At 41.1% G+C, this 25090-nt stretch overlaps 1 protein-coding gene across 12 annotated transcripts in view; it reads left to right on the top strand.

Annotated features, from left to right (window-relative positions):
• Window positions 1–24527, top strand: part of mipol1 (mirror-image polydactyly 1) — a 36756-nt gene extending 12229 nt beyond the window's left edge. For 7 of the 12 annotated variants that reach the window (XM_029140130.3, XM_029140127.3, XM_029140136.3 and 4 more), the window contains 6 exons: window positions 279–309; window positions 414–584; window positions 11281–11334; window positions 14100–14191; window positions 15702–15893; window positions 17419–17740. In XM_029140130.3, coding sequence (XP_028995963.1) covers window positions 279–309; window positions 414–584; window positions 11281–11334; window positions 14100–14191; window positions 15702–15893; window positions 17419–17485 — 607 coding nt within the window. In that variant the 3' untranslated portion in view covers window positions 17486–17740. Of the gene's footprint in view, window positions 1–278; window positions 310–413; window positions 585–11280; window positions 11335–14099; window positions 14192–15701; window positions 15894–17418; window positions 17741–20813 lie in introns of those variants that run through there. The other 5 variants (XM_029140132.2, XM_029140131.3, XM_029140128.3 and 2 more) reach the window with 5 other exon arrangements.
• The last annotated feature ends 563 nt before the right edge of the window (window positions 24528–25090 follow it).

Raw genomic sequence — 25090 nt, 5'->3', positions numbered from 1 at the left:
TAAATTAATAACAACTCGTTGTGAAAGTTGGGTCATAACAACAGTGTGAGACACACATTTTAAAACAAAGGATAATTTGAAACATATTGGAACCATCAGAGGATTTCTCTTACAAAAAATCCCAACTTGTTGGTTGGAAACCTTTATTTCTCCACCTTAACATCCGCTTAAAGCCAACTTGTGTTAGAACACTTACTAAAGCTGCTGGTGTCCTCTTAAAAGTAGCTTGCAGTCTGTTTCTGCTTTACTGATGTTTCCTATACCTTTTCTATGTCTAGGTTGGAGAATTTGGACCTGGACTCTGACCTGGTAAATATTCTGTTCTTACAGAAACGTGTAGCTTCAGAGGTTGATGTACGTTTTACACATCTTTCAATTGTCGACAACGTTTCTTGTCTGCGTTTTGTGTCCAGGATGTGGATGAGCTCCTTCAGCGTATTTGCAACACTAACTGTGTTCAGGAAATTGAACAGTGTGGGTTGGCTTTGGTCCAGCATGTGCACTTGACTCGTCAACGACGAAATGAAATCACTGCTGAGGAGATGAAGGCCGTCATGAAGGAGAGGGATGGTTCTGTTGCAAAGGTGAGGACAAGTCAGGTGAAGTACAACCTGCTGCTGTTACACAGCGAGTCCTGATAATTGTCACTGTGTGTTATCATCAGGTCCATTGAGTGTTGGAACCTGTTAATATGTTGTCAGCAGCAGAAGCTTAAAGTGACTATCTGTCATCACAGAGAAGGGTTTTTGTCCCTGAACTCTTTGGAATAATCTTATCCATCTCCTAAGGTTCCACCACAGCATGTCACCTGGGTTGACGTCTGGTTCTGATTTCAATTTACTGTTGAACTTTGGACTCTTGTCCTGTTGCTTGCTCCAGAATACTTTGGCACCAGGTCATTAAGGCCCCTCCACTTTGGCCTCATCTATCCACTGGTCCAGAATATTTATAGTTTGTTCAGTTTAATTTTTAAGCCTCAGTTATATTTTGTCCTCAGACAGAACAGACTATCACTCACTAATCCTCTACTTCGGCTGCTATTTGGGTTCACTGGCCAACGGTTCTCCCGCACAGCTCACAGAATTCATTTGTCCTGTTACAGACTTCAGCATCATCCTGTAGTGGACCCTAAGCCGAGCCTTGCCAGCTCTGTGGGACGCAATCATCCATATGTCAGCAAGGCATCAAGTTTCCATACAACGGTTGATCAGAGCAACATTAAAGTGGCTTGGTGGCTCAGTGGCAAAGCATTGGTTTGGGGAGTGTAAGGTTAAACCCCCACCAGAGCACCAAGTGTGTCCTTGAGTAAGACACTTCGCACTAGCTCCCCGGGCACCTTGCATGGCAGCCGACTGCTCCCCCAGGGGATGGATTAAACGCAGAAGCCAAATTTGTTACATTGCATGTGACAATGTTCAATAAAGGCTTTGTTTTCTTCTAATAAAAGCGCAGTTTGCATCGAGAGCAGGTTTACCTGATGTCGACTGGACACCTTGCTATTAAAGCATCGTCACAGGATAAAACATTTTTATTTCATCAACATACAAATAATAAGTGATGCACAAATGCAGCTATAGTCAGCAACATTGTAGTGAGGTGCCTGGTTTAACCACGATTCATTCATTGTATCAGATTTGATGCTGGTACCTGATTGTTGGTTATTTGGTCAGTAAATAATTTAACGGTCTTAAAATTGATTCCTGTTGCGTAAAGAACCTGTGCGCAACCAAAGTACATCTTGTCTTCAGCATTAGTCGGTGGTGTAATATAGAGAATTCCTATTAGTAGCTGGACAGTGTCTTCTCCATCACTTCTGCCTGTTTTACTGACACTTTTGTGGTAAACGTCGCTTCACGTCCACCTTCATGTCAGACCACGTTTATTTTTTTGTTTCTGCTTCTGTGCGGAACCTGCATCATTAATACCTGCACACACAGTCCCGCTTGGCTACTGCGCAGATGCAGACCATATTTAAATGAATTAACATATTTATATTGAGGCGTGTCACAGGAGGAGTCTGCTACTCATTCACCTGCGCTCAATTCTATGTTGATTGGTAAGTAAAAAGGAATGATGCGCAGATCCATACTTAGGGGACTGTGGTGGAATTTTTGCGATAAAGGCAGATGAGAGAGAGTTGTCCTTTTGTGCGATTTATTGAAATAATAAAGAAAATAAAAATAATGGGGAAAGCAAATAAAAAGCATGGATGTTGATCGTGCACATCAACAAACCAAAAACCAGCTGGGGAGATCATTGCACACACCACGAAGGTGTGATGCAAAGAGCCCACGATCCTCAATTTGCTTCTGCCTTTTAGCTTCTCTGTCCGACTAGGGTGGAATGTCTTTCTAACCCAATCAAATTACATGCACCATCTTCTCCCTGTCGCAGTGTGTTTGAAGATTTTTACTTTCTCACACCTGCATCGCTGACGTCCAACTATCTGTGAGAAAGGAGCACCAAGTCTCAACAGACAGAGACACAACTCCCCGACCTTGGGTTTGGGAGCTAGAGTTGAGAGTCTATCAGGCAGAGACAACCATTGAACAATCTAGGTGAAATGTCAAATGCATACAGTAAGACAAAACATAAGATATTAATTGCAGAACATAAGTCATAACTCGTATAATAACTGCATAGAAATGCATAGAAATAAGGAAGAGACAATTTTTCCCATAACACTCCCCCCTTTTGATTACACATTAATCAAACCATAAAGGAATAAAAATTGTCAACATCACATTCTGTAATAATAAAAGATCCTTGCAAATGAAACAATAAGGGTATTAACTCATCAAGATTCAAAATACACCTTCACATAAAATGGAAGTAACTAAGGGACAAAAGGTTGGGAGCTGTTTTTGGTGGGTAGTTAAACAAGAATAACCTCTGTATTGGCATGTGAAGAAAATAAGCTCATAATCATATTTGTATCAGATTATATTTTGTGATCAGATAGCCTAAGATCATCGTCAAAGTCATTAAGTAAATTAGAGTTGGGGTTTTTGAACATAGTGCATTGTGTCATCTCATACGAGAGTGTTGCTGAGGTCGCACGCATGATGAGACCTCTAACCAGTGGGATAACGTAAAAACCAAACAAGAGAATCACAGCCATCTCAATGATAAAGGAAACAGCTGCAGACATGAGAACAGATTTCCATTTTCCAGACATTTCGTCTAGCCAATTCCAAGAGGAAGAACCTATACCAGAGTTAGCTGAGATTCTGAAGGTCGTGTAGCGCCTTCGCCACAATACCATTAGAATCAGTGTTATTCAGGATGTAAGTACAATATGCGTCTCCAAACATAACACAAACGCCTCTTTTCTCTGCTAACAACATGTCTACGGCCATTCGATTGTAATGTAATAAAGACAATTAATGTATGATAGCCATAGGTTTCCGGTGGGGTTCTGTATCATATAATCTTAAGATAGATTTCATGCTTTCGGATCTTTAATTGTACATTTGCGTCTAGAATGAATACGAGATTCAGGGATTTAACCAGAATGATGATGCGTTTTGTCTCATAACCTCTGTCATCTGTAGATGAAGGATAAAAACTAATTGTAGCAGTGACTAAAGTGATTGTGAGCAAATTAAACACCAAGTCAACTTCAGGATATTTAAACTCAGTGTCGTTGTTGTTGTTGTTGTGAAAATTTCTCATTCAAAAGTAGTGTGTAAAGTTACATAGAAACGTCATATGATCAAGGCAATAATCAGAGTAACATAAAATGTCTAACACAACAAGGTTACAATTGATGTCTTGTAACAATCTGCTTCTTCCTGTTGAACAGTAGCGTTAGATTGTTTCCAACCTGTGTGTTGAAGTATTGTCAGTTCGTTGGAGTTCTTCAGGTTGTGATCAGCTGATCACAGAGACACTTGGGATTCGTTATCACCGCCAGGTTTCCTCCCAATGTCGTCTGAGTCACTGTCACTCCCCGTGATGTGAAGAGTCTACACGTCGTCCAGCGTCGGCAACTCAAGGCTGCTCGTGTGTGTGTTTTCTCAGGAGCGTGTGTGTAGATGTATGGTCTGATAGTGTGATTCACCGGCGCAGCGTCAGGCGGCGCTTGGCTCACACCTTTAGCTGAACGGTCAACGCAGCCTCGCCTCAGTGCGTGTGTGAGCACAGCGAGGGTCGTCCTTCTCAATTCTTTATGTCAGTGGTGGTTTTCTTCGTGAGATGTAGATGGAGGGTCGTCTGTCGGATCCGGGACCTTCCTGGATGGAGTTGGTCCAAGTCGCTCTCTCTGCGATCTTTACAGCCGTGTGGGTCGTCAGAAAGACCTGGAAGGGACCGTTTGGAGTCCCAATGCTTCCTCCTGAACTCCTAACGATCGCCAGTCCCCTCGTTGGATGGTGTAATGGTCCTGTCGCCTGTTTTCACCTGTTGGAAATCTGAATTGTGGGGAAAAGGTGTTTGGGCGGCACGGCTGCCATCAGGCCCAAACCAGACTCCATGGCTACAGGTGGAACCATTCGTCAGCCAGAGTCTGCGTTCCTGTGAGGTACAAAATGTTTAAAGCACAGGGAGAGAGGAAGAAAGGAAGAAAAGGATAGAGAGAGTTGGAGAGAGGAAACAAGGATCAGGAGAGGAAACAAGGATCAGGAGAGGGAGGGGTTGTTGGGCAGCGACCTTCGCAGCAGCGTCTGCAGCTGCATGTCGGCAGAAACAAAGTCGTCACTGATGTTGGACAGTTACAAACAGCATTAGCTGTAGGCAGCAGGACAGCGTCCAGCAAAGCAGAACCTAATCATGAAGTGAGATAGGTTTGCAATCAGACTTCAAAAGCTTCCTATGCTTCCACAGAGCATCTGTAGAGTCTGTGTAGATGGTAACAGACTTTCCTTCTGCTAGTTTACTAGCTTCAGTCAACGCAATCAACTCTGCAGCCTGAGCAGAGTAGTGTCTTAGCAAAGAGCCAGACTTCACGACGGACTCTTGATAGTAATTTTCAGCATGTTGAGCAAGGTGGTGTCGCATCTAAGCCATCAGGCTGTAGAACGATGTGATCTATTCCAAAAGAATCAAAGTATGAGGACAAAAGAACAGAAGTCGTACAACCTTAATCTCTCATCCACTGTTTGAGTGAAAGGTCGCATAGGGTCAGATTAGGAAGACCCAAGGTAGGAGCCTGAAGAGCAAGCATGAGGTCAATAAACGTTGTTCAGCCTCAGACGTCCACGTGAGACAAGAAGTGGACGATGAAGATGTCTGCATCAGAACCCTGAGTGGGGCCTCAAAGACAGTAAAGTTAGGACTGAAGGTCCTACAATAAGAACAAAGACCTAGAAAAGACATCAGCTGTTTATACGTGCACGGTTTAGGCAGGTTTCAAATTGCTTTAACTCAGTTGGGTGAGATGGATTTGCCATCAGCTGTAATTACAATGACCCAGAAAATAACCTTTGTCTGAACAAAGTGTAATTTAAACAGGCTCTCTTTGTGGCCTGTAGCATCCAATGTTTCAGTAGCTTAGTGGTGTCTGCAGTAACGCCATCTACTGTATGGCTCCTTTAAGAGGGTGTTGTTGTTTACATGGTCTGTGGTCAGATTTAGGTGTGATGACCACTAGTTCACATCCTCTGATCAAACCTACATCATATGTGTGTGAGCCACAGGGAAGCAGGGCTTCCTGTAAGGCTGAGTGTTGGGTCAGAGCGTCCTCTGAAAAATAAAAATAAAAACGAAAGCGTGTAATGTGTGTCATTAGAATGTGGAGGTACCCAGTTCACTGTTTGCTGCACATGACAGGCAGAATAAAAAAAAAGTTTTCTAAAGTATGCAAAGTAGGTAAATACGTCACATGGGGTCAGAAGTCGTTCACCAGTCTCCACCCCGTTGACATCTGTTCACGAAAGGACCCACGTCCTGCATCTGTCTCCATCATGTTTTCACAGAGGGACGTGTGGAGCTGTAGAATAAACATCAAAAATCTTTTTGTTCGTTAGTAAAAGAAATCGCAAGCGCAGACCTGTGTTCATCCCAAAAGAGGGAAGTTGAGGTCAGTTTGTCAGTGTGTGTGTGTGAAATCATAAACAAGCTGTGATGCAGCCTGTGTGAGGGCCTCAGTTACAGCCCCCCCTCAGCAGCCAATGATAAGAGCACAGCTGAGCTGAAGTTAACACCAACAAAAGAGGGATTATTTAGAATGTCTGTAGATGTAACCTGCACTCCGTCTGGAGTGGAAACCAATCAAATACCTAAACTACACAAGACCTCTTCCTAAAAATTAACTGGGCATAAATTTGAAAGCAACAATAAATCTCAAGGTGTCTCGCTGTCAGATGTTGCATAAGACAGTGAAAAAATAAGTTTTCTTTAATAGTCTGGTACGTACAGTAATTATTATTACTTCTCTCTAATAGTCGTCTTCCCTTTAATAGTCATTAATAGTCTGTTTCAGTCAGTCTCAGTCTTCCTATAGTCTGTTTTGTTTTTCTACAGTCTGGTTTTGTTTTTCTATAGTCTGGCCAGACAAACCTATATTGTGCACAAGTATTTTTAGAAACATGAAGGATTTTATTACTGAATTTGTTGCAAGTTAAAATAGTTTAAACCCATCAGACTGTAAAGTCATGCAGCAGTTGTCATTTAGCTGTTTGTCATCATTGTAAAATCACTCTGTGGGATTTTTTTAAGCAAAAAGCGATTCTTCATTGCGAGCAGATAAGCATGAACATGAATTTGAGCGTGTATCAGCTGTAAGCGTGTTTCTTCATTGCGTGTATGAATGTGTGTGTGTTTGCGGTACCGTCTTGTACGTCACGTGAAAAGGAACCGTCACCTTCCTCCTTCCCCAACCATCAGTCTCATGTGAGCGCCAGTGGGTGAAGCCTTTCAATGGGACAGTTGTTCCTCGATGACAGACCTTTCCTGGATCCTCGCATGCAGCTCTTTTGGGCCGATCACGTCTGAAGCCTCTCCTGTTGTTTCAACCAGTGTCTCTGTTAGAGCACGTCTTCTCTGCTGTTGCTCTGTCCTTGTTTTCCTTTGCTGATTGTCATAAGCAGGTGTCTGTCAGACACACACGCGTGTATGACACTTTCACGGCTTCAGAAGCTTCAGACACAGTCCTTTCATGCTGGTGCAGGGCTTGTAGTAGCTGGTTCATCTGATGAGCCCAGAACGTGATGGCTGCAGACGTTGTGGGAGTCTGTGAGGCGTCCATGCTGTGGTCTGTGTCCTCCAGCTGCTGTGGTGTCAGAGCTTCCACCCTGTTCTGGTTGTTGGTCGGCGCTTCTTCTCCTTCGGTTCTTCTGCTGATGGTGGGAAAGGAGTCCAGATCCGGATTTACCCTCATCCCGCTCAGTTCTGCATTAGAATAGAGAGCAGAAACAATGGGAGCATTTGCTCTTGGCATGATATGTGTGTGTTGTATGTGTGTGTGTGTGGCAGAGTGCAAACAATTCTTCCCCAGAGTTGTTATCTCCTTTTTTTTCTGTTACTCTCATCTCTCTTTTGTTTCTTTTAGGGCTTTAGTTTTGATAGTTTTGCTTTTTCAGATCGTTTCTTTTGTATCTAATTTTTCTTTTAAGGTGCGTATGTCCTTACACAAAGCGATTCTCCTTTTGAACCCATAACCAGTTTCCCACTCATGGAAACATGAAACGCACTAATAACCATATTTACTTTTTACTTTTAATTACCTTTAGTTTTGTACGGTTTCTGTCTGGTGGTGAAGACTCAAATTGCCCCGAACCCGTCTTTCAGAGTCCGGCGGTTTCCTGCCTTAGATTTTTTGTGTGTTCCGGCCGGAACCTTCCCAAAATGCCTTTTTATCGGACGTCTCCGTAAAAAGGGAACCAACCTGATCTGGCGACAGAGCCTTTCCCGAAGTATTTCCTCAACGTTAGGCCCCTCTAGGCCCGGGTCCCTCGTATCTTGAAAATACTTCACTCTGCAAACGCACTCCATCTTTCAGAAGCCGTCTTTTATACTCAGTCCCCCATGTGTGGACCACGCACAGATCAAAAAAACATGTCTGTATCCTCAGTACAGACGGAAGCTCGGTTCCACGAGCCAACCCTTAGCAACCGACGTCTCACCACCCAGAGCAGACTTTCACCTAATTAAGAACATGTAATATTGGGATTTTTTTTTTTCTCTTTTTCTCGATCTAATTAATTTTCCTTTTTCAAATTTAGTGTTTCAACCAAATAGAAGATTTCTTTCCCTTTTTTTTCAACCAATTGAAATGTTTCAGCTAAATTAAAAATAAAAGTTCCAATCTTTTTGTTTTTTCCCGAATCAAAAGGAATCTCTCTCACCGAGCCAAATTAGGATTTGAGTTTGAATCTGAGTTCGTGGATCTCGTCAGAGGCGATCCAGACGGGTGAGCAGTCCTCCCAGCTCTGAATGTCTGTAGAGGTTTGGAGGCTGAGCGACCCTAGTCCTCAGGACTATCGTCCCTGGTCACACCGTCCAGACGACCTGCCGCGGGATCCTGCCGACAACGCCAATTTCTGTGGTGGAATTTTTGCGATAAAGGCAGATGAGAGAGAGTTGTCCTTTTGTGCGATTTATTGAAATAATAAAGAAAATAAAAATAATGGGGAAAGCAAATAAAAAGCATGGATGTTGATCGTGCACATCAACAAACCAAAAACCAGCTGGGGAGATCATTGCACACACCACGAAGGTGTGATGCAAAGAGCCCACGATCCTCAATTTGCTTCTGCCTTTTAGCTTCTCTGTCCGACTAGGGTGGAATGTCTTTCTAACCCAATCAAATTACATGCACCATCTTCTCCCTGTCGCAGTGTGTGTGAAGATTTTTACTTTCTCACACCTGCATCGCTGACGTCCAACTATCTGTGAGAAAGGAGCACCAAGTCTCAACAGACAGAGACACAACTCCCCGACCTTGGGTTTGGGAGCTAGAGTTGAGAGTCTATCAGGCAGAGACAACCATTGAACAATCTAGGTGAAATGTCAAATGCATACAGTAAGACAAAACATAAGATATTAATTGCAGAACATAAGTCATAACTCGTATAATAACTGCATAGAAATGCATAGAAATAAGGAAGGACAATTTTTCCCATAACAGGGACGTTGAAATATCTGTACTCGAACTTACGCCAAATTTAGTAGGAAATCTACGCAAGTCTTTGTGAGGCCCCTGGGTTACAAGCACTTTGTGACGTTGAACATTGGTTTGGATGTGGTTATGATCTTTTCTAAAGCGACACACTGCTCATGTGTTTCTTAAAACGCAACCTCTGTTAAAATGCAACCTCTGCTGCTAAACAGCTGATCAATTGCTAATAATTAGCAACACCTGGCTGCAAATCCAACCCTAGTAAAGGTAAAACCTACTATTGGCCTTATTTTTAGTAGAAGAATAGTGCAAGGAATTATTGCATCACTGCTGTTTTTCTCAGTTTTTACTGCAGGTATCATGTCTCTAAGCCGACTGTTGAACCCATTTGGCCTGGGTACGGCTGTTGGAAAAACAACCTGAAATATCTGCAGTTTCAATGTGGACATGAATATTTTGGAAACAAATGTTTTTGAGACAAATATTGACACTGAGATTCTGAAGACCTAAAAAAGCTGATGTTTGCTGAGCCCCACTGTGTGCGCACCTGTCTGTTCACACCTGGTGTCTGTATTGGTGGGAACACATCCATCACTGTGAGGGCGCTGAGAACGCACCTAAACATGACTCGGTATATGACCTATAGAAATCTGCTTCATGCAACGTTTTCAATTATATCATACGACCTTCATCTGCAGGTGGTTGTTGTATATGCTTTCAACATTTTTGTGAAAAAGTGAAGGTGATACGGATAAAAGTTTAAAGTTTGGAATTGCAAGAAGAAGATGCAGAACCCTCCCCACTTTGGCAACCTGCAGGCTGATTATTATCCGAGTTCAGTTCAGAGAGTTTATTACCAAAAACCTGCAGAGTGGTGGATTTATTACCCACAATTCATCTGGATTCATATCCCAGTCTCTTTGGGAGGATCGGGGGGGATCAGAAGACGGGGGGAGGCACAATGAATGGGTGGAAATAAAAGATGGTCTGACTGATGGAGGGATACGGGGACAGGGCACTGAGGCAAGCTCGCTGTGTGACAGGTGGCGTGTTCAGAGGCTCTGCCTCTTGACGTCACAGGTGGTTTAAAACATCATCAGAACATGCGATCAACAGGCTCCTGTTGTCGTGGTAACATCAGCACAGCCAGTAACCATAGAAACAGTCGCTCGGACCTGAAGAAGAAACGATGATATGCTACAAAGTACAGCTTTGCTGCTGCCAAGTTTAGCACTACCACTTGTAGTTTACATAAAGTAGTTTCTGTACTTGTACTAGTATAATGTATGAAGTATTACTGCAGTACATGTACAAAGGAAGCAGTCTTAATAGGAAGTGTTATACAGGGAGTGAAGAAGACAGTGCAGCACCTTTATCAGCCACTCCATTAAGTCCACATGTCTCAGTTTAGACTCACCAAGCCTTCTGTTACTATCCTGACATCGCAGCTTCGCCATCTTTTAACACCTGCCCCCCCCCAACACCATCCCTGCACCCTAATCCCCCTGCTCTTCCGCTGTACTGAAATATGTTTCAAATGCCGTATAATCCTCACAGGAGAAGAAGAGAAGGCACTCCACACACTAGAGGATTCCTCCCCCTGTCACTGCTCACCCATCCCTCCCACCCTCATCTCCCAGGGATTATCTGTCGCTGCCACCGGGACTGCAGGGAAATATTAAAGAGGGGGTGCTCAGCGTCTCTACCCCGCCCCATTAGAACAGCTGCAGGTGTCTACTTTTTATTGCATTAATATGAGTTTATTGACCCCCTTCAACACACATGGAAGTGGTTGGTTTGATTCCCTCAGACAGACATTAGACCAGCTGCTGGATTTAGGTACAGTTGGAGGTTTAAATCAAACTGTCATGTTCATAAATTGAATTTCCCACAATGAGACACAAATGACCAGAATACAAGAAAACCACCACAGAGTTGTGTGTAATCTAGCTTACGATCAGTTTTTATGCACATTAGGTTGATTTGCAGATCACAGTCGTTAAAAATCTTCCTTGAGTTTGTCTCGTATACACAGGATCCTGAATGAATCAAATTCAGAAAACTTGATCTTCTGTGTCGACGATGCTACACTGAAAGCAGATGAACTGGATCATATCAAACATGATGAAATGAAGTTATCAGGGTTAATGACGCCTCGTATTCATTCTGCTCATCTTGTGCTCAAATTATCAGATCAGTAACGTGTATGTGTTTCTGTTTAGTACAAGCATCTGGTGCAGGATCTGCTTCAGGAGCAAGAACAACGAACAACAAAGGTAAATACACATTCTCTCCTTGTGGTCCCTGTGGTGAATGGTGCTCATGGGATGTCTGCTTTGTTGTCATGGCAACTTGGTGTGGAAGTAACTTATTTTGGGTGAATCTGAATTTTGTCATGGATCATCCAAATCCAATCTCTCTCTCCCCCACACAAACATACCATCACCCCCACAGTAAACGTAGTAAAAAAAAAAGATCTCCAGGATCTGGATCAAGAGTAGCCCAGTGTTCTGTGACACTGGGGACGCTGTGGAGAAAAGAAGTAACAATAAACTAACAGTAAAGTATCTGTTAAGTTTATATATAGACTATTTGAATAGTTTTCGTTATTGAACATGAACACATGAACAGAAAATCTTCAGTTTTAAGAATATGAATAATTACTTTTCAGGTTGATTGTACTAATCAACCTGTCGAATCAATGCTTTACATGTGTTCTGTTGTTTTGTAATCAGTTGTTTTCAGATTGATACCAGCTCTGTAGATTTTGCTTCTGTTGAGCAAAATCTGTTATTTGATTCTGGGTCTGCTCCATTCTCCAACTGTGTCTGTTGCCGAAATGAATTAAATTTAGTTATTAATGTTTCTCTCACTCTTTTTGCCTCCATCTTGTCTGTTAATTAGTCTGGGGGCTCCGGGGGATTAGAGACCGGAGACACTTTTAATTTCACTGGAAACACCAGCAGCTGCCGTTAAATTAACCCACAGACAAACAGAGCTGCTGAGACCACAAACCTCACACTGCCACCAGAAGGGTAGACCTAAACATTAAACCAAAACCTTCAAGCTCAGAATCAAATTAGTTGAGTGATCCGGGTTGAAGTCCAACTCCTCATTATTCGGCTGATTCTAATGCAAAACAAAATCTCCTCTGTCAACCCTGAGACATCTGATCCAGAGCGACCCACCAGGTTGGGAACTGTGAACAAATATATTGAAGGTTCTGGGTGGAGCATAGAAGGAAACGTAGTGATTGATTAATTTAATGCCAGTACACAACAAAACAAAAGTACAAGATAGGACAGTAGAGTTCTATGGAGACAGTGTCCAATTCCAGAGCTGGACCAGATCTATTCACACGCCGTGGTTGGTAAAAGTCAGACAAGGTTTCTGTCCTCTTGGATCTCGCCACATCTGGTTCAACCTCTTCTCTTTTTCTCTCCCTTCCTCTCTAACCTTAACTCCTCCTGCAAAAGGTCCAACCCCCCCTCTCTCTCCCCCCTCCTTGGTTGACCTTAACCTGTGCTGGTAAAGGTCAGCCCAGTGTCACTCTGCCTACTGATCATCTGATTTGGAAATTATTCTGATTAATAAGTGTGTGGGTCTTTTGAAGCGAGTCCTCTGGCCCGGCTGGAGAAGACACATATTGACTCTGTGGGTTTGGTCTCTCTTTTGATGTCTTACTTTAAACCCCAGACCTTGAGGGTTCTAATTAGCATAGCGGAGGAGGAGGTCAGGATCAGGTTTTCAATCCCTGCTGGAGTCCACCTCCACAAAATTCAACCCAAGATACAGTGAGGCCGCAACTCCTGCATCTCAGAGGACGGGGCGGTTGTTGGTTATAGTTCACCCAAGTTTCAGGGTTTTCAGGTGTTTGTTTTCTTCTTGTGTGTAAAGGTTTGGGCGACCTTTGACAAATATTGAATTCTGTTCTTAAAATGCGACACACAGACTCAGTGGGATATACTAAAGAAAACCTAGTGAAAGTATGAAAGTAGCCAGAAAAATGTTACAGATCTGATTGAAATGAAGCAAAATATAAGAAATAGATCACTGTTTATTATGTGCAGGTTGCTTTCGTGATGCTGAGACAGGTAATGTTCAAACCTCTGATGGGTTATGGATGAACTGATATTAATTCAGGCACACTTGGACCCACTAACACTCATTTTTGTATTTTTCCATTTTGTTTTATCAACTTCTTTTGACCTCCAGCTGCATTAGTCTTTAGACAAACAGTGTGTAGTGACAACATTATCATCACCTGGTGAGGGAGGTTTTATTCCCAGAATGCACCTGGAACTTCAGGCTCTGTGTAATGATGTGCTGCTTCAATAATTCAGGAGCTAAATACACACCTCATTATGAAGAGTGTTGACACTTGCGTTAGTTAATTTTTTAATTAGTTAATGAATCCTTTATTTAAGCAGGCGGTTTCCCTAAGATCAAGATTCTTTTTCAATAAAGACCTAAGCACACAAACACAAACTAAACCACTACGTCGAGACGTGGTTATACATACAAATTCTCAAGATACATTTATTCATGCTGATGATTACGAAGAGCTAATAGAAATGGACAATAAATAGGGTAAGAAGCCTTAAATTTCAGGGTTAATCATACAAACTGTTTGTTGCCCCATAAGTTTAACCAGACACAGAACAGCTTTTTATTATTACACTTACTATTAGAATAATTTTATTTTGAGTATTATTCTTAAATATATGAATGAATACTTACTATTATTATATTTAAATTTTATCATTAAATGTTTTTAAGTAATTTAGGCAAGATTAATGTCTTCTTTACATGATAATAAGCTATAGATAGAAAGCTTCACATGGTTCACTGGTAGCTCAGTTGGTAGAGCAAGGCTTGAGAAACAGAGGGTTTCCGGTTTGAGTTCCTGCACCAGACGTATCCCCTTCGAGGATGGGTTAAATGCAAAAGACCAATTTCATTGTGACATTGTAATAGGTGTGACATATAACAAATAAAGGATTTCTTTCTTTCTTCTTGCCGTGTTATCTTGTCCAATCAGCAGTTGCCCACGCTTCAGAGAGAGAGCGACAGAGCTTTGGAGGACAAGCAGCATCTGGAGGCAGAGTTGCGGCTTCTACAAGTCAACCACAGGTCAGAGATAACTGCACAATGTGTCAGACCATGTGTCGGTTTCGTAATGTTTCAAAGGAGAAATATTTCAAGAGGTGAGAGTTTTAATTTTCAGCGCAGAGATTCACTTTTTTTTTTTTTTTTTTACTTCGTCTGTTGTGTAGCTCATGTGTCTCGTGTGTTTGAACCTGACCACATCTTGAAGAACATGTCTCCATTATGTGACAATCTCCTGGTGATCAGCATTTCTTATTCATCTTTAGAGCAATTTACCAAACTAATTATGCATGATTCATTAACTCAGGTCAGCCACAGATAATTTGCTAATCTCCCGACCTGCAGTGATTGAACCTACCTGAACCATGACTGTGGGGCGTGTTGCTCCTCTGGTTTACAGACAACATTCAGACATTGCTTTACGTTTTTAACAAAAGGTTATATTTTATATAACAAATAAAACATGGATTTTAAGTTTAGCGGCCTTTTATTTTGAACCAAAGCAGACAGTTGTTAGAAAGTCACAGGCTCCTCATTTAGCCAAAACCCTCTTTGAGTTGTCCTTTCACGGAGTCTCTGTGACTATACAGGACCGGCTGATATTGCCTACAAAAAGATTAAATGAATTACCGAGTTAGTATTAGAGTTGCTGCCAGCCAAGCTAATGCACAAGCTAATGTTAGCAGTGTAAGATAGCCTATGTCCAACAATCCAAAACACGACAAACAGCAGTGTAATAATCCAACCATTAATTATTAGAGCTGTACATGTGCAGTATGCAAGGAAAAACAATGGTGGACTAACAAGTTTTACTCTAGCAGGCTGCCTCCCTCTCAGCCTGGCCCCGCCTCCCTAGCCAATATCGTTTTAAAATAGTTTACAAAGCACAGTACAACTGTATAGAGGTCCATCAAATCCAACCCAGACAACAAAGCAGAAGCAACAGACAACAACAAAGAATTCTCCAGAAGAACCAGACTCTGGGTGAGCAGCCATCTCCCTTAACTAGTCGGAGTGAGGGTTAGAGAAGATGATACCCTGGATCAAAAAAACACAATTAGGTCACACCTAGTTATATTTGATTGCGCAATGCAGCCATTGAAATAGTCATATACAGTAAAACACACAATCACCACAAACTGCACAGCAACAACAACACAAGCCTAAAAGTTTGTTTTCTAGCAAGATGAGTCTCTGAGCCAGTTTTCTCTTTGGGAAACTCCTTGTCCAGCTATCCATTTGAATAGATAGCTGGATGTAGAGTAGGTAGAGTGTAGAGTAGCCAACATGCAGAAATTGAACCAAGGCCCTTCTTGCTGTGAGGTGACAGTGCTACCCACTGCACCACCGTGCCGCCTAGAAACTGCCGATGCAGAATATCTTCCTGGCTGGTTTTCAGGCTGAGCCTAAAAACGACAAATGTAGTTCTGATGCTGAGCTTGACTCACTGATCTTCTGGTACCTGAAGCTCAGCCAATGACAGCCACAGTCCATAAACATTTTTGTTGACACGAACGCTTCCTTCTTCTCTCAGGTATCAAGACCTCCTTACCCATCCTCATTCTCACCCCTCTGATGATGTGTCTGAGAGTCTGACGCGTGGGGCCCCTGTGACCCCGCCCCTACAGGTTCAGCTTCAGCAGCTGTCGCAGGAGAAGCAGAGCATGGAGGCTGAGCTCCAGCGTTGTCAGGAGTCTGAGCGAGAGGCTCACCAGAGAGTCCAGAGGTCGGTTTGGCTGTTTCTTTTGTCTGCAGGTTTCCTTCACTTCTTTGTTTCTGTGTTTTCTGATTGGGTTCATTGAGTCTTGATGTCTTTGGGAATCCCCTCATTCCTGCTTTGTGAGTTGTGACTGTTTCCTTATGGTTCTGATTTGTTTGTTTGGTTAAGAAAACGTGTTTATGCAATGTTCATGCTTCACCTTTTAGACAAACTGACATGAAACACTAGTGATGTGTTCATGAGACATGAGAAATATTTCAATCTATAAAATGCTTTAATTGAGATTGAAGATTTTGGATTTGACATTTACCGTGAAGCGTCATTTACAGTGAAGTTTTCCTCTCAGCATTGATGAATTTGCTTTTCAATTTAATGAAGACAAATTCACAGACATACAGGTTTTGTCCTAACACATATCATCATCTTATAAAATCATAACGAGCATTGGCATCACATGAACCCTCACAGGAAGAGAGGAGAGCTTTGGAGCTTCGAGTCTAGGGTTAGTGCTAACCCTGTTACAGTCAGGCCGAATAGCAAAATCACAAACTTTCTGTTTTTCAAACATACAAAAACACAACATTGGCAATTTTGATTTAATAATTTACTTTTAAATGCTCATGAAAAGGAAAAACTATCAAACTGCAAATCCTAATATATACAGAAATGTCACTGGCACAGAAAATGTGAAAGCAGTGATGTGTGTGAATATATTAGAAACATGTTGCTGTCTCCAACAGCATAGTCTCAGGGATGTGTTCAAAGACAGTTTAAGCATGTGGGACTAAAGAGATTTTGTGAAGATGATTCATATTCAGTGGACATCGGTGTGAGTGTCTCTGCAGCGACTTGATCAGGATAATTTAATCCTTCAGATTTCAACTCATGCAGAACAACGCTCTGATGCTGAATAACGTGACTTCTTCCGCTGCTGCTGCTCATCTCATCAGTCTGAAGATGAAGGGATGAGATTCCTGATAAAAACAGCTTAAGTCTTCCGTCTGCGTCCTGCTCAGTCCTCCGGGGCTCAAACCCATGGCTTTCTGCTCTAATTTGGCTGCCAGCAGGGGGGCGGGTGGCTCTGAAGAGCCTCCCAAGTTTCTGAGCAGTGGAGAGAAGAATATTTGTTCTCTGGAGGGGAGGGGTGATAGAAATGTGCTGGTTATTAGAGATGGGAACTTTAATTTGGTTCAGACGGGGGAAGAGTGGGGCAGTGGAGGCTGAGTGACTGCTAGAAAGTCATCCAGGGTCAAATCTCTGACTCTCTGTAGTTCAGTTTGGTTCATCTCACTCTCTGCCAGGGTTAATGGCACAGTCAAGTTACAGGCTACACAGGTAAAACTGTTATTAGAATAGACAGATAGATAGATGAACTTCAGTTACTGGAACAGCAGCAAAGAAAGACAACTGCAAGGAAATTGTGCAGGATTGATAAATAGAAACACAATACTGCAGAACAGCAGGAGGTTCCTGTAAATAAAGCTTTAGCTGTATCCATCATTTCTAATGTGGTTGTTTTCACTCTCCTCAGACTGGAACGTCTTGTTGAAGTTTTAAGGAAGAAAGTTGGAACCGGAAATTTGAGAGCCATCATCTGATCCACCTCCGCTGATCACGCGTCGTCTGACCCCATTCATAATGAAACTCATCCTGTTGGCAGGTTTACCTGTTTTGCATTTTCAGACTTTCAGACAGACACTTTCACCTTTTTTTGCATTCCTTTTTCTTCATTTCTTGTTTGTTTTAACTCTGTAAATCATGAAATAATTCTGATGTAATTTTCGAATCTGTTAATTGTTGATTGAGTTTATTTTTGCATTTGTGTGTTTGAAATAAAATCATATAAAAAATAATTGTTGCTTTTACACATTCAATGTTTTTCATCTGAAACCAGTTTTTGTTCGATCTGATTCTTCCTCTAAACAAACATTTCACTGATTGTTCTTCTGAGATTTTGGATGTTATGTAGTTAATTTGATCCCCTAATTGAACAACAATTAATTCTTCTCTGTATTTACCATCAGAACATTTACCATCACGCTTGTCTTCTCCCAGTGACTCTGCACTGCCTTCCTCCTCCTCAGTTTGTAACTGAAGATAATTTTTCTTTTATTTCTTGTGTTGGTTTAAGATTTGTCTCAAACTTTTTTTTAAATGGAGTTGCTGCTCAGACTAATTTTACAGGATCACTGTGACAAATGTGAGGAAGGTGATCTAACTCCACGTTCCCTAATAACCTATTATTAAAGTCTAACTTTGACAAGCCGGTCAAACTGTTGGTGTTATAAAACGGCTGGATCGGCAACCCCCCCAAAGGAATAGAGAAAAGGCTGCAGCCTAATGGGGAGGAATCCCAGCAAACCACAGATAAACGTGATCAAAACACATCCACTGCTTAAGAAATGTGACTAGTTCCGATAATCAAAGGCTGTGAGGAGTTCAGCCTGACCTGAAGAAACTCAGAAGTAACTGGAGGCAGGTGGTGTGTTTATGTCATTCTGCTGTTGATGTTAGTGTCTTAGCTTGGCCTCTGGATTTCTTATGCTCAAGCCTTGTGCATGGTAAACCGCTAAACATCCTTCAACTAAATTAAGATAAAACAGAGGTTCTTATCATTGGGGCTATAAATCACACAGAGACACTATTTTCACTATTTTCTACATATGATGTTGGTGGAGATTTTCAGTCATCCAAGTTGCCTAAAGATTGAGTCATGTGAACTAAACTTCTTCTCAGTAGAAACGTTTCAACACCTTCCAGTAGCTTCTTCAGTCTGAGGAAAGTTGGCTGAAGGCCACACATTTATCCTCCATACATTAGCATCAGAACATCGTCCTATACGCAATGTCCCAATTTACAATTTGAACAGTCAATCTAAATAAAATTGTTGTCATGGCTTTGATATTGTGTTTGATTTTAAAAAAGGAAACAATTCTATTTTAGGTCCTGTGTTTTTGACCTGCTTGACGTCACTCCCTGTTTCTGTAGTCATGCCACCAACGCTCTCTTGTTGCAACTGTTGGTAGCCTCTGGCTTGACTGGACGGAGTAAGGATGAAGTTTGGCAATTTTTTCACAGATGCAACAGATGATGTTGTTTTGTTATAAACCAAAAATTTGTCCAAACTTAACCAAGGGCCAGGCCACTCACTAATATGTACTGCCAACTACAAACGGATTGCCTCACCTGGTTTATTTAAGTAAACTAAATCAATCAGCCTACAACATAACATAGTTTTTTTAGAACAAAAAATTTAGAAGTTTATTCTCAAAACAGTGGCCTCTTCTTGACAGATATGGAGGGGGTGGGGATCGGAATCAAATTATGTAATATATGTCAAGCTTGTTATTCAAATAACTAAAAAAAACGTTTTATTGTTAACATCAACATAAAATGATTACATTTATTACAGTAATGGGCAATGAAGTTGTGCCTCGGCCTGCCAGATTGCTGGCAGGTCGAAAGTCAGTTTTGTGGTTAAGAGGCAAAGGATGTCACAGAGATGGTCGCTGGTCATTTAGGTTTTTAAAGGAAAACTTTTACTTTTAAACTTGAACCGATTCTCAAAGGGGGTTGACCAAAACGATGTTGGGAAGTATTTAAGAATGAGGACACACTCAACTCACTGCTGCAGCAAATGCTCTGTCCGCCATTACTTTTCAATGGCTTGAGGACCTGCTCTAGATTATTTATAGTACAGCGAGTTCTACTGAGTATAAGCGTGGTGAATTGTATGGGCCAGTAGACGAGGCTGCTGGCTCTTTGCGGGTAGCCTCATGAGCAGCTGATAGAAAAACAGTACTGAATATCACAATGCTTACTGAATGAATCTACTGCTGCGGTTTCTCTGGGATAAAGTTGTGCATCCTATTGCTGATGGGGAACATATTTGTATGTATTTGTGATCGGTTTTGGGCTACATATGGTCAGAGGAGCACTGGATACTAGCTTCAGGATGCCAAGAAGAAATGAGAAAAACATCTAGGACAGAACGGTCGAATGAGCACTGTATATGTAATATATGTACTCGACCTTTGATTGTTTTGCGTAAAGTCACGAGCTGATGCTGGTTGTTATTTTGGAATGTCAGGGGTAGCGTTAGCTCACATTGCTAACGTTAGCTTGTGCATTAGCTTTGAGTAGCTGGCAGCAACTCAAGTACTAATTTAATAATTCAATTTCATCCTTTATATATACACATAATACTGCTGCTTTTTCTACTTTCTCTAGATATAGGCCATCAATGTTAAACGTTTTTTATATTTTAGCTTATAAAATGTACAATTTTTATAACACAACATGCTTTTCAGCAATGAAGTTATCAGAAAAAATTTGAAGGAAGTCGCCAACAGCTTGATATCATTCTCAGTGGTAGAAAAATCCCTATCACAAGAGATGTAATCACAAATGACACATATTTTCCCATTTTATCAAAAAGAACGACCGGATTGATTTAGATGATTTCAGACAGTGTCGTGAAGTATGCAACGTTGAAAGTGTGCAACTGTGGCTCAAACAGTTGGACCTTCATACTTTTCATATGTGCATAAAGCTGCGGTACAAGTTGGTCTTTTGTTGTGGGTTGTTCAGTAAGATCAACTAAAAACACCAAGTCTGCCAACCATAGATGATCACTCAGCTCGTAAAAATGTCTGTCCTTTTCCTTCCAAAACTGGTTAACCTCTGATCTCAGAATAAAACTGCAGAAGCACAGAGCCGTGATTTAGCCAGCACCCTTCTGAATGGTAGAACAGGTCCCCATATTCAGCATCCATGCTAATTAAGAAAGTTGGACATTCTCTGGGGTAGAGTGCTTGTACTTGAATTGTGTTTTGTTCCTTTTTCTCTTGTTTTTTTGCTGTTGTAAGGTGCAATTTCCCCGCTGTGAGACTAATAAAGGCACTATTCTTATTTACTATTTCACAGGGTTCATCACTGTTCCGAGTGCTTCTTGGTGGATGATACGGTGTATTGCCTCACCTCCGCTCTCCTGCAACTTGGCGCTCCATCTATTATATCTCCACACAGCTTGTCCCATTCAGCTATGGCAAAATTTTTCTTCTCTTTGTAGAGGATCTGCCCTGATCAACTCAGTAGCTCCACCTAGAGTTAAAACCAAAAAATGCAATACCGGCAGGTTTCACATGTGGGCCATATTCTTGTATATTTTTGAAATTTGCTGCAGGCCAATTAAAAATGCATTGTGGGCCACAGTTTGGACACTGTTGTAATAGACTGAGATAGAAAACAGAGAAATGGGTCCTGCTGTTTTGTGCATTATAAACGTTCAAACTTTAAGAACTAGGGATTGCATCTTGAAATATCTGGATTAAACTAATATAAAAATATTTAATTGCATGTATATTGACAGTAAATTTCAGTTGTCTCATTTATATAAGGCCAAATCACAAAAAAGTCATCTCAAGGGACAATAGGTTTAAGGCCTTACCTTTAAAATATGTATAAACCCACCAAATCCAACTTGAGCAAGTTTTTTTTTATTTCAAAGATTAATAAATACATTTTTCAAGTAATATTTTTATCATTAAGTTGTGTTAATTATTTGGCCTGGTTGACGGTTAACTGTGGTTTTGGTTACGCAGCAGTGCAGAATTCCATGTGTCGGATCCCCCAGAGATCTGTTTACCGATTCAACCTGTTTGCTATAGTACATCAAGCAGAGCGGCACTGACCTAAAAGCTGTAACGCAGAGACACCAGACGTAAATGAGTGTTAGTTTACCAAAGTCACAGTTTCCAGTTAACTATTCGGAAAAAAACTTACTGGGCCCGGTAAACACATTCTCTTTGTATTCTCAGTTTTATGCCTCACTTCAACCAGCTTTCTCCATCTCCTATGCTCCTGACTATTTTCTTTCAGCAGCCCTTAGGACCCCAGGGCCCGTATGTTATGATTTAGCTGGAGGCACTTTTGGTTCAGTCCTGTATATGCTGTGATGTCGTTTCCTGTTTGTTTCCTATTTTGTGTATTTAGGTTTACCTGTGTTTAGTTTTTAAGTGCTATGTTTAGTTCTTTGTTGTTCTTTGGTTCTTGTCATCTTGTGTGAAGGTTTGTTTGCCTTGGGTGTGTGTGATTGTTTTGTGGTTGTTATGCATTTAGTGTTTCAGTTACTATTACCTTTTGGCCGGCATTAGCAGTTTTTAGTTACTGTAACTTACAGTACCTTTTGTTTTTATTAAATTATATCAGTTCACTTTCTTGTTTAGGTTTATGTTCTCCCTCTAGTTTGGTTAAGTTACACATTTCCCATTAAGGGTTTTCTGTGGGCCTTAGCAGCCCGCTCACAGTGAGAGCAGCCTAGTTCTCTGTTTGCCAACCCTATCGCGTAACATATAGAATGCTTACTTTCCCATTGGTGAAGCAGCTTGAAGACTTGATTGCCTCTTTATAACCAGTCGCTGCACATAATGCAGAGCGGACTTGGTGCATAGGAACAACCTGTAATAAGTCTATGTTTCAGATGGACTCCTGGTATTGTCTGTTAAATGCAGCTTTCTCTTTATTTGTAGTCATTTGCGCTTCTTCTGTCTCACTGGCTCTTTTAGGCTGCACAAACGCTTCTTTGTGTGTTTGTGTGTAGTTTGGGGGTTTTAATTTAGTGGTAATGGGTTTCGTGTTACTGCCTGGAGCAGTTCGTTTAAGAAGGTAACGGTTGTAAGTAAGACATGTGACTGAGACAAGCATCTTAACATCCGTCAAGATTTCTATAATTTTCTAAATGAAACACACAATCACACAGAATTACACAATAAATATAACAGAAATAGTGTGAGATTTCTTTTGCGGCCTGGTACCAATTAACCCACGGATTGGGGGTTGGGGTTCACTGTGTTAATAAACAATACATTTATTTTTATTTATCAGAAACATTTGGTTAATGATGACCCATACCCAAAATACCAACCTCATTAGGGGCGTTTGGAGTAAAAACTATCATGTGAATCATTTGTGAATCATTCGCTGTGGCGACCCCCGACGGGATAAAGCCGAAAGGAGTTACCTATTTGGTGACATCATGTAAAAGGAACCTTGTGTGAACAGCCAACATGTTCATGCCAGTGTCCCCCCATCCTTCCCAAACCCTCGACCACCAACCTGCAGGCAGAACCACACAAAGCCTAATAAACTTAACTTCATTCAGTGTCATTTCTACACACACACGCACGCACGCACGCACGCACACACACGTCCCACCCTTTATATCATTGATTCTCTCACTCTCTCCCTCTGCTTTGATGCCCCCACTTATTTTCTGTGAATCTGTGTGCTGGGGGGTGTCTTTGCTCTTTTCGATGGTTGAGCACAATTGTGTTATTGGAGATAATTAATTCCAATCCCCATCAAAAGGCATTAGTGGCCCCGGGCCCCTGTTCAGGGGAATGAAAGGCGAGGGGAAGAAAGAACCGAGGTTCTCTGTATTATACCAGACATTTTGGTCCATAAGGCGTGAGTGGAGAGAAAAGGGACCAAAGGCTTTAGTGAAATGGTGCTGGGGGCTGCGGGGATGCCGCCACCATCGCTGCCACCAGAGGCCCCCTGAGCGGCCCTGGCTTGAACATATGGCCAGAATTATAGCAGCAAAGTGGGTGGCAGCAGAACCAACGTTCTGTTTTCAACACTTTATAAATGTAATGTTTCCTTTGACCAGATATTTAATTCTGAGTATTTTAGAAATCAATCTTTGTCAGATAAGAATATATATTTATATGTAAGTAATATAATGCAATATAAATCCTTCCTTTAAATTTCAGTACTAATAAACAGTAAAACTACTGCACGAACCAGACCGGAAAGGCCTGTTTTCAGAAACACTCAATTTCATCCTTTTTTCTTCACATATATTATGTTCTTTTAAAATTTAAGATCTGTGTGAATAATGCACTAAAATGTAGACTAGGTAGGAAAGACTCTTCTACTCTGTATTTAAGACTTTTATTCGCATGAAAAAAAGAAAGTAAAAAAAGTAAATTTAATAATAAAAGAATTATTATTAAAGTAAAGCAAAGTAAACTATTGTTATCTCATTTAACTGAGCAAAGTACTGAGTTGCTTTGTTCCTCTAAAAATATGTAATTGTGTAGTGTAAATATTTCAATCCAGCCTTGTGATACAGGTCCTATTTATTAACCATTAATTATTGATCAATAGCTAATTAATCAGAATTGAATTCGTTGCAAACTGTGAAAAACTGTCTGACATCATTAAAAACAACGGAAACAGCCACACATGGAAAATGTACCATTTTTAAATTTTTTTGTTGCAGCAAAGAAATCGCCTAATTAAAACTAATCAAAAGACGAAAAAGCAGCTGGACACGAGTCAGGACGGTGAAGTTCTGACAAGACTGAAGACAGACAGACAGACAGAACCACTGCTTGAATTTGAAACGTTTTGACGGAGCCATTAATTGTTCTGCTTTTAACCAATTTTAACCAGTGATTAACAAGTGACGTCATGGGGTATAACTAGATAAGTCTAACTTCTTTCTACACCGTTTGAGCAAGTACTAGATAAATTGAAAGCTGATTAGCATTTTCTTGTATTTGTGTGAAATTATGTGTTGGTAAATCAGCTACTTCTACTGTTTCGAAGAGTAAATAAAGAAATTAATTAATTTTGCTTTGCAGTTGCTTTTTTGCCCTGCATCGGATCCATCTGTCACCCGAACATGATCAAGGCTCCCTGGTCCGCCTTACTGGTGGGTCCGGATTTTTCAGAACCAGAACCATAATCTTTCATAAGTCTTTCGCGTAAGTTGATGGTTTGATCTTTTGTTCAACATCATTGACTATCATGACAGCAGTATATCGAAACCAACTGTATTCGCGTTAGTTTTTGTTTTGTTATTTTACCACTTCGATGAATTGTGTTCGATCTCTTCCAGTAATATTGTCGCTTTATTCTCATACACTAAATAAACCAAGTTAATTTGGAGACGTGGACTCAGACGTGACCTCGTAAAAAGTGAAATTGGGTGTTAAAATCCACACAATAATTTTTCATTGTCGGCTCTGAACCTGCACAATTAAAAAGTCGTTCTGTTTGGTTAAATTTTAGGTCAGCGAAAACAACTGATCCGCTGGCAAATAAATCTCACTCGTCCATATTTTACGTGCACCGGGGAGTTGCAGTGAACGAATCACCGCTCAAGTTTCTATAATAATGCTTTTAATTAAGTCAGA

Source organism: Betta splendens, chromosome 22 (assembly GCF_900634795.4).
Source record: "Betta splendens chromosome 22, fBetSpl5.4, whole genome shotgun sequence".
NCBI lineage: Eukaryota > Metazoa > Chordata > Actinopteri > Anabantiformes > Osphronemidae > Betta > Betta splendens.
Note: the sequence above shows the minus strand (reverse complement) of the source record. Positions and strands in the feature narration are given on the sequence as shown.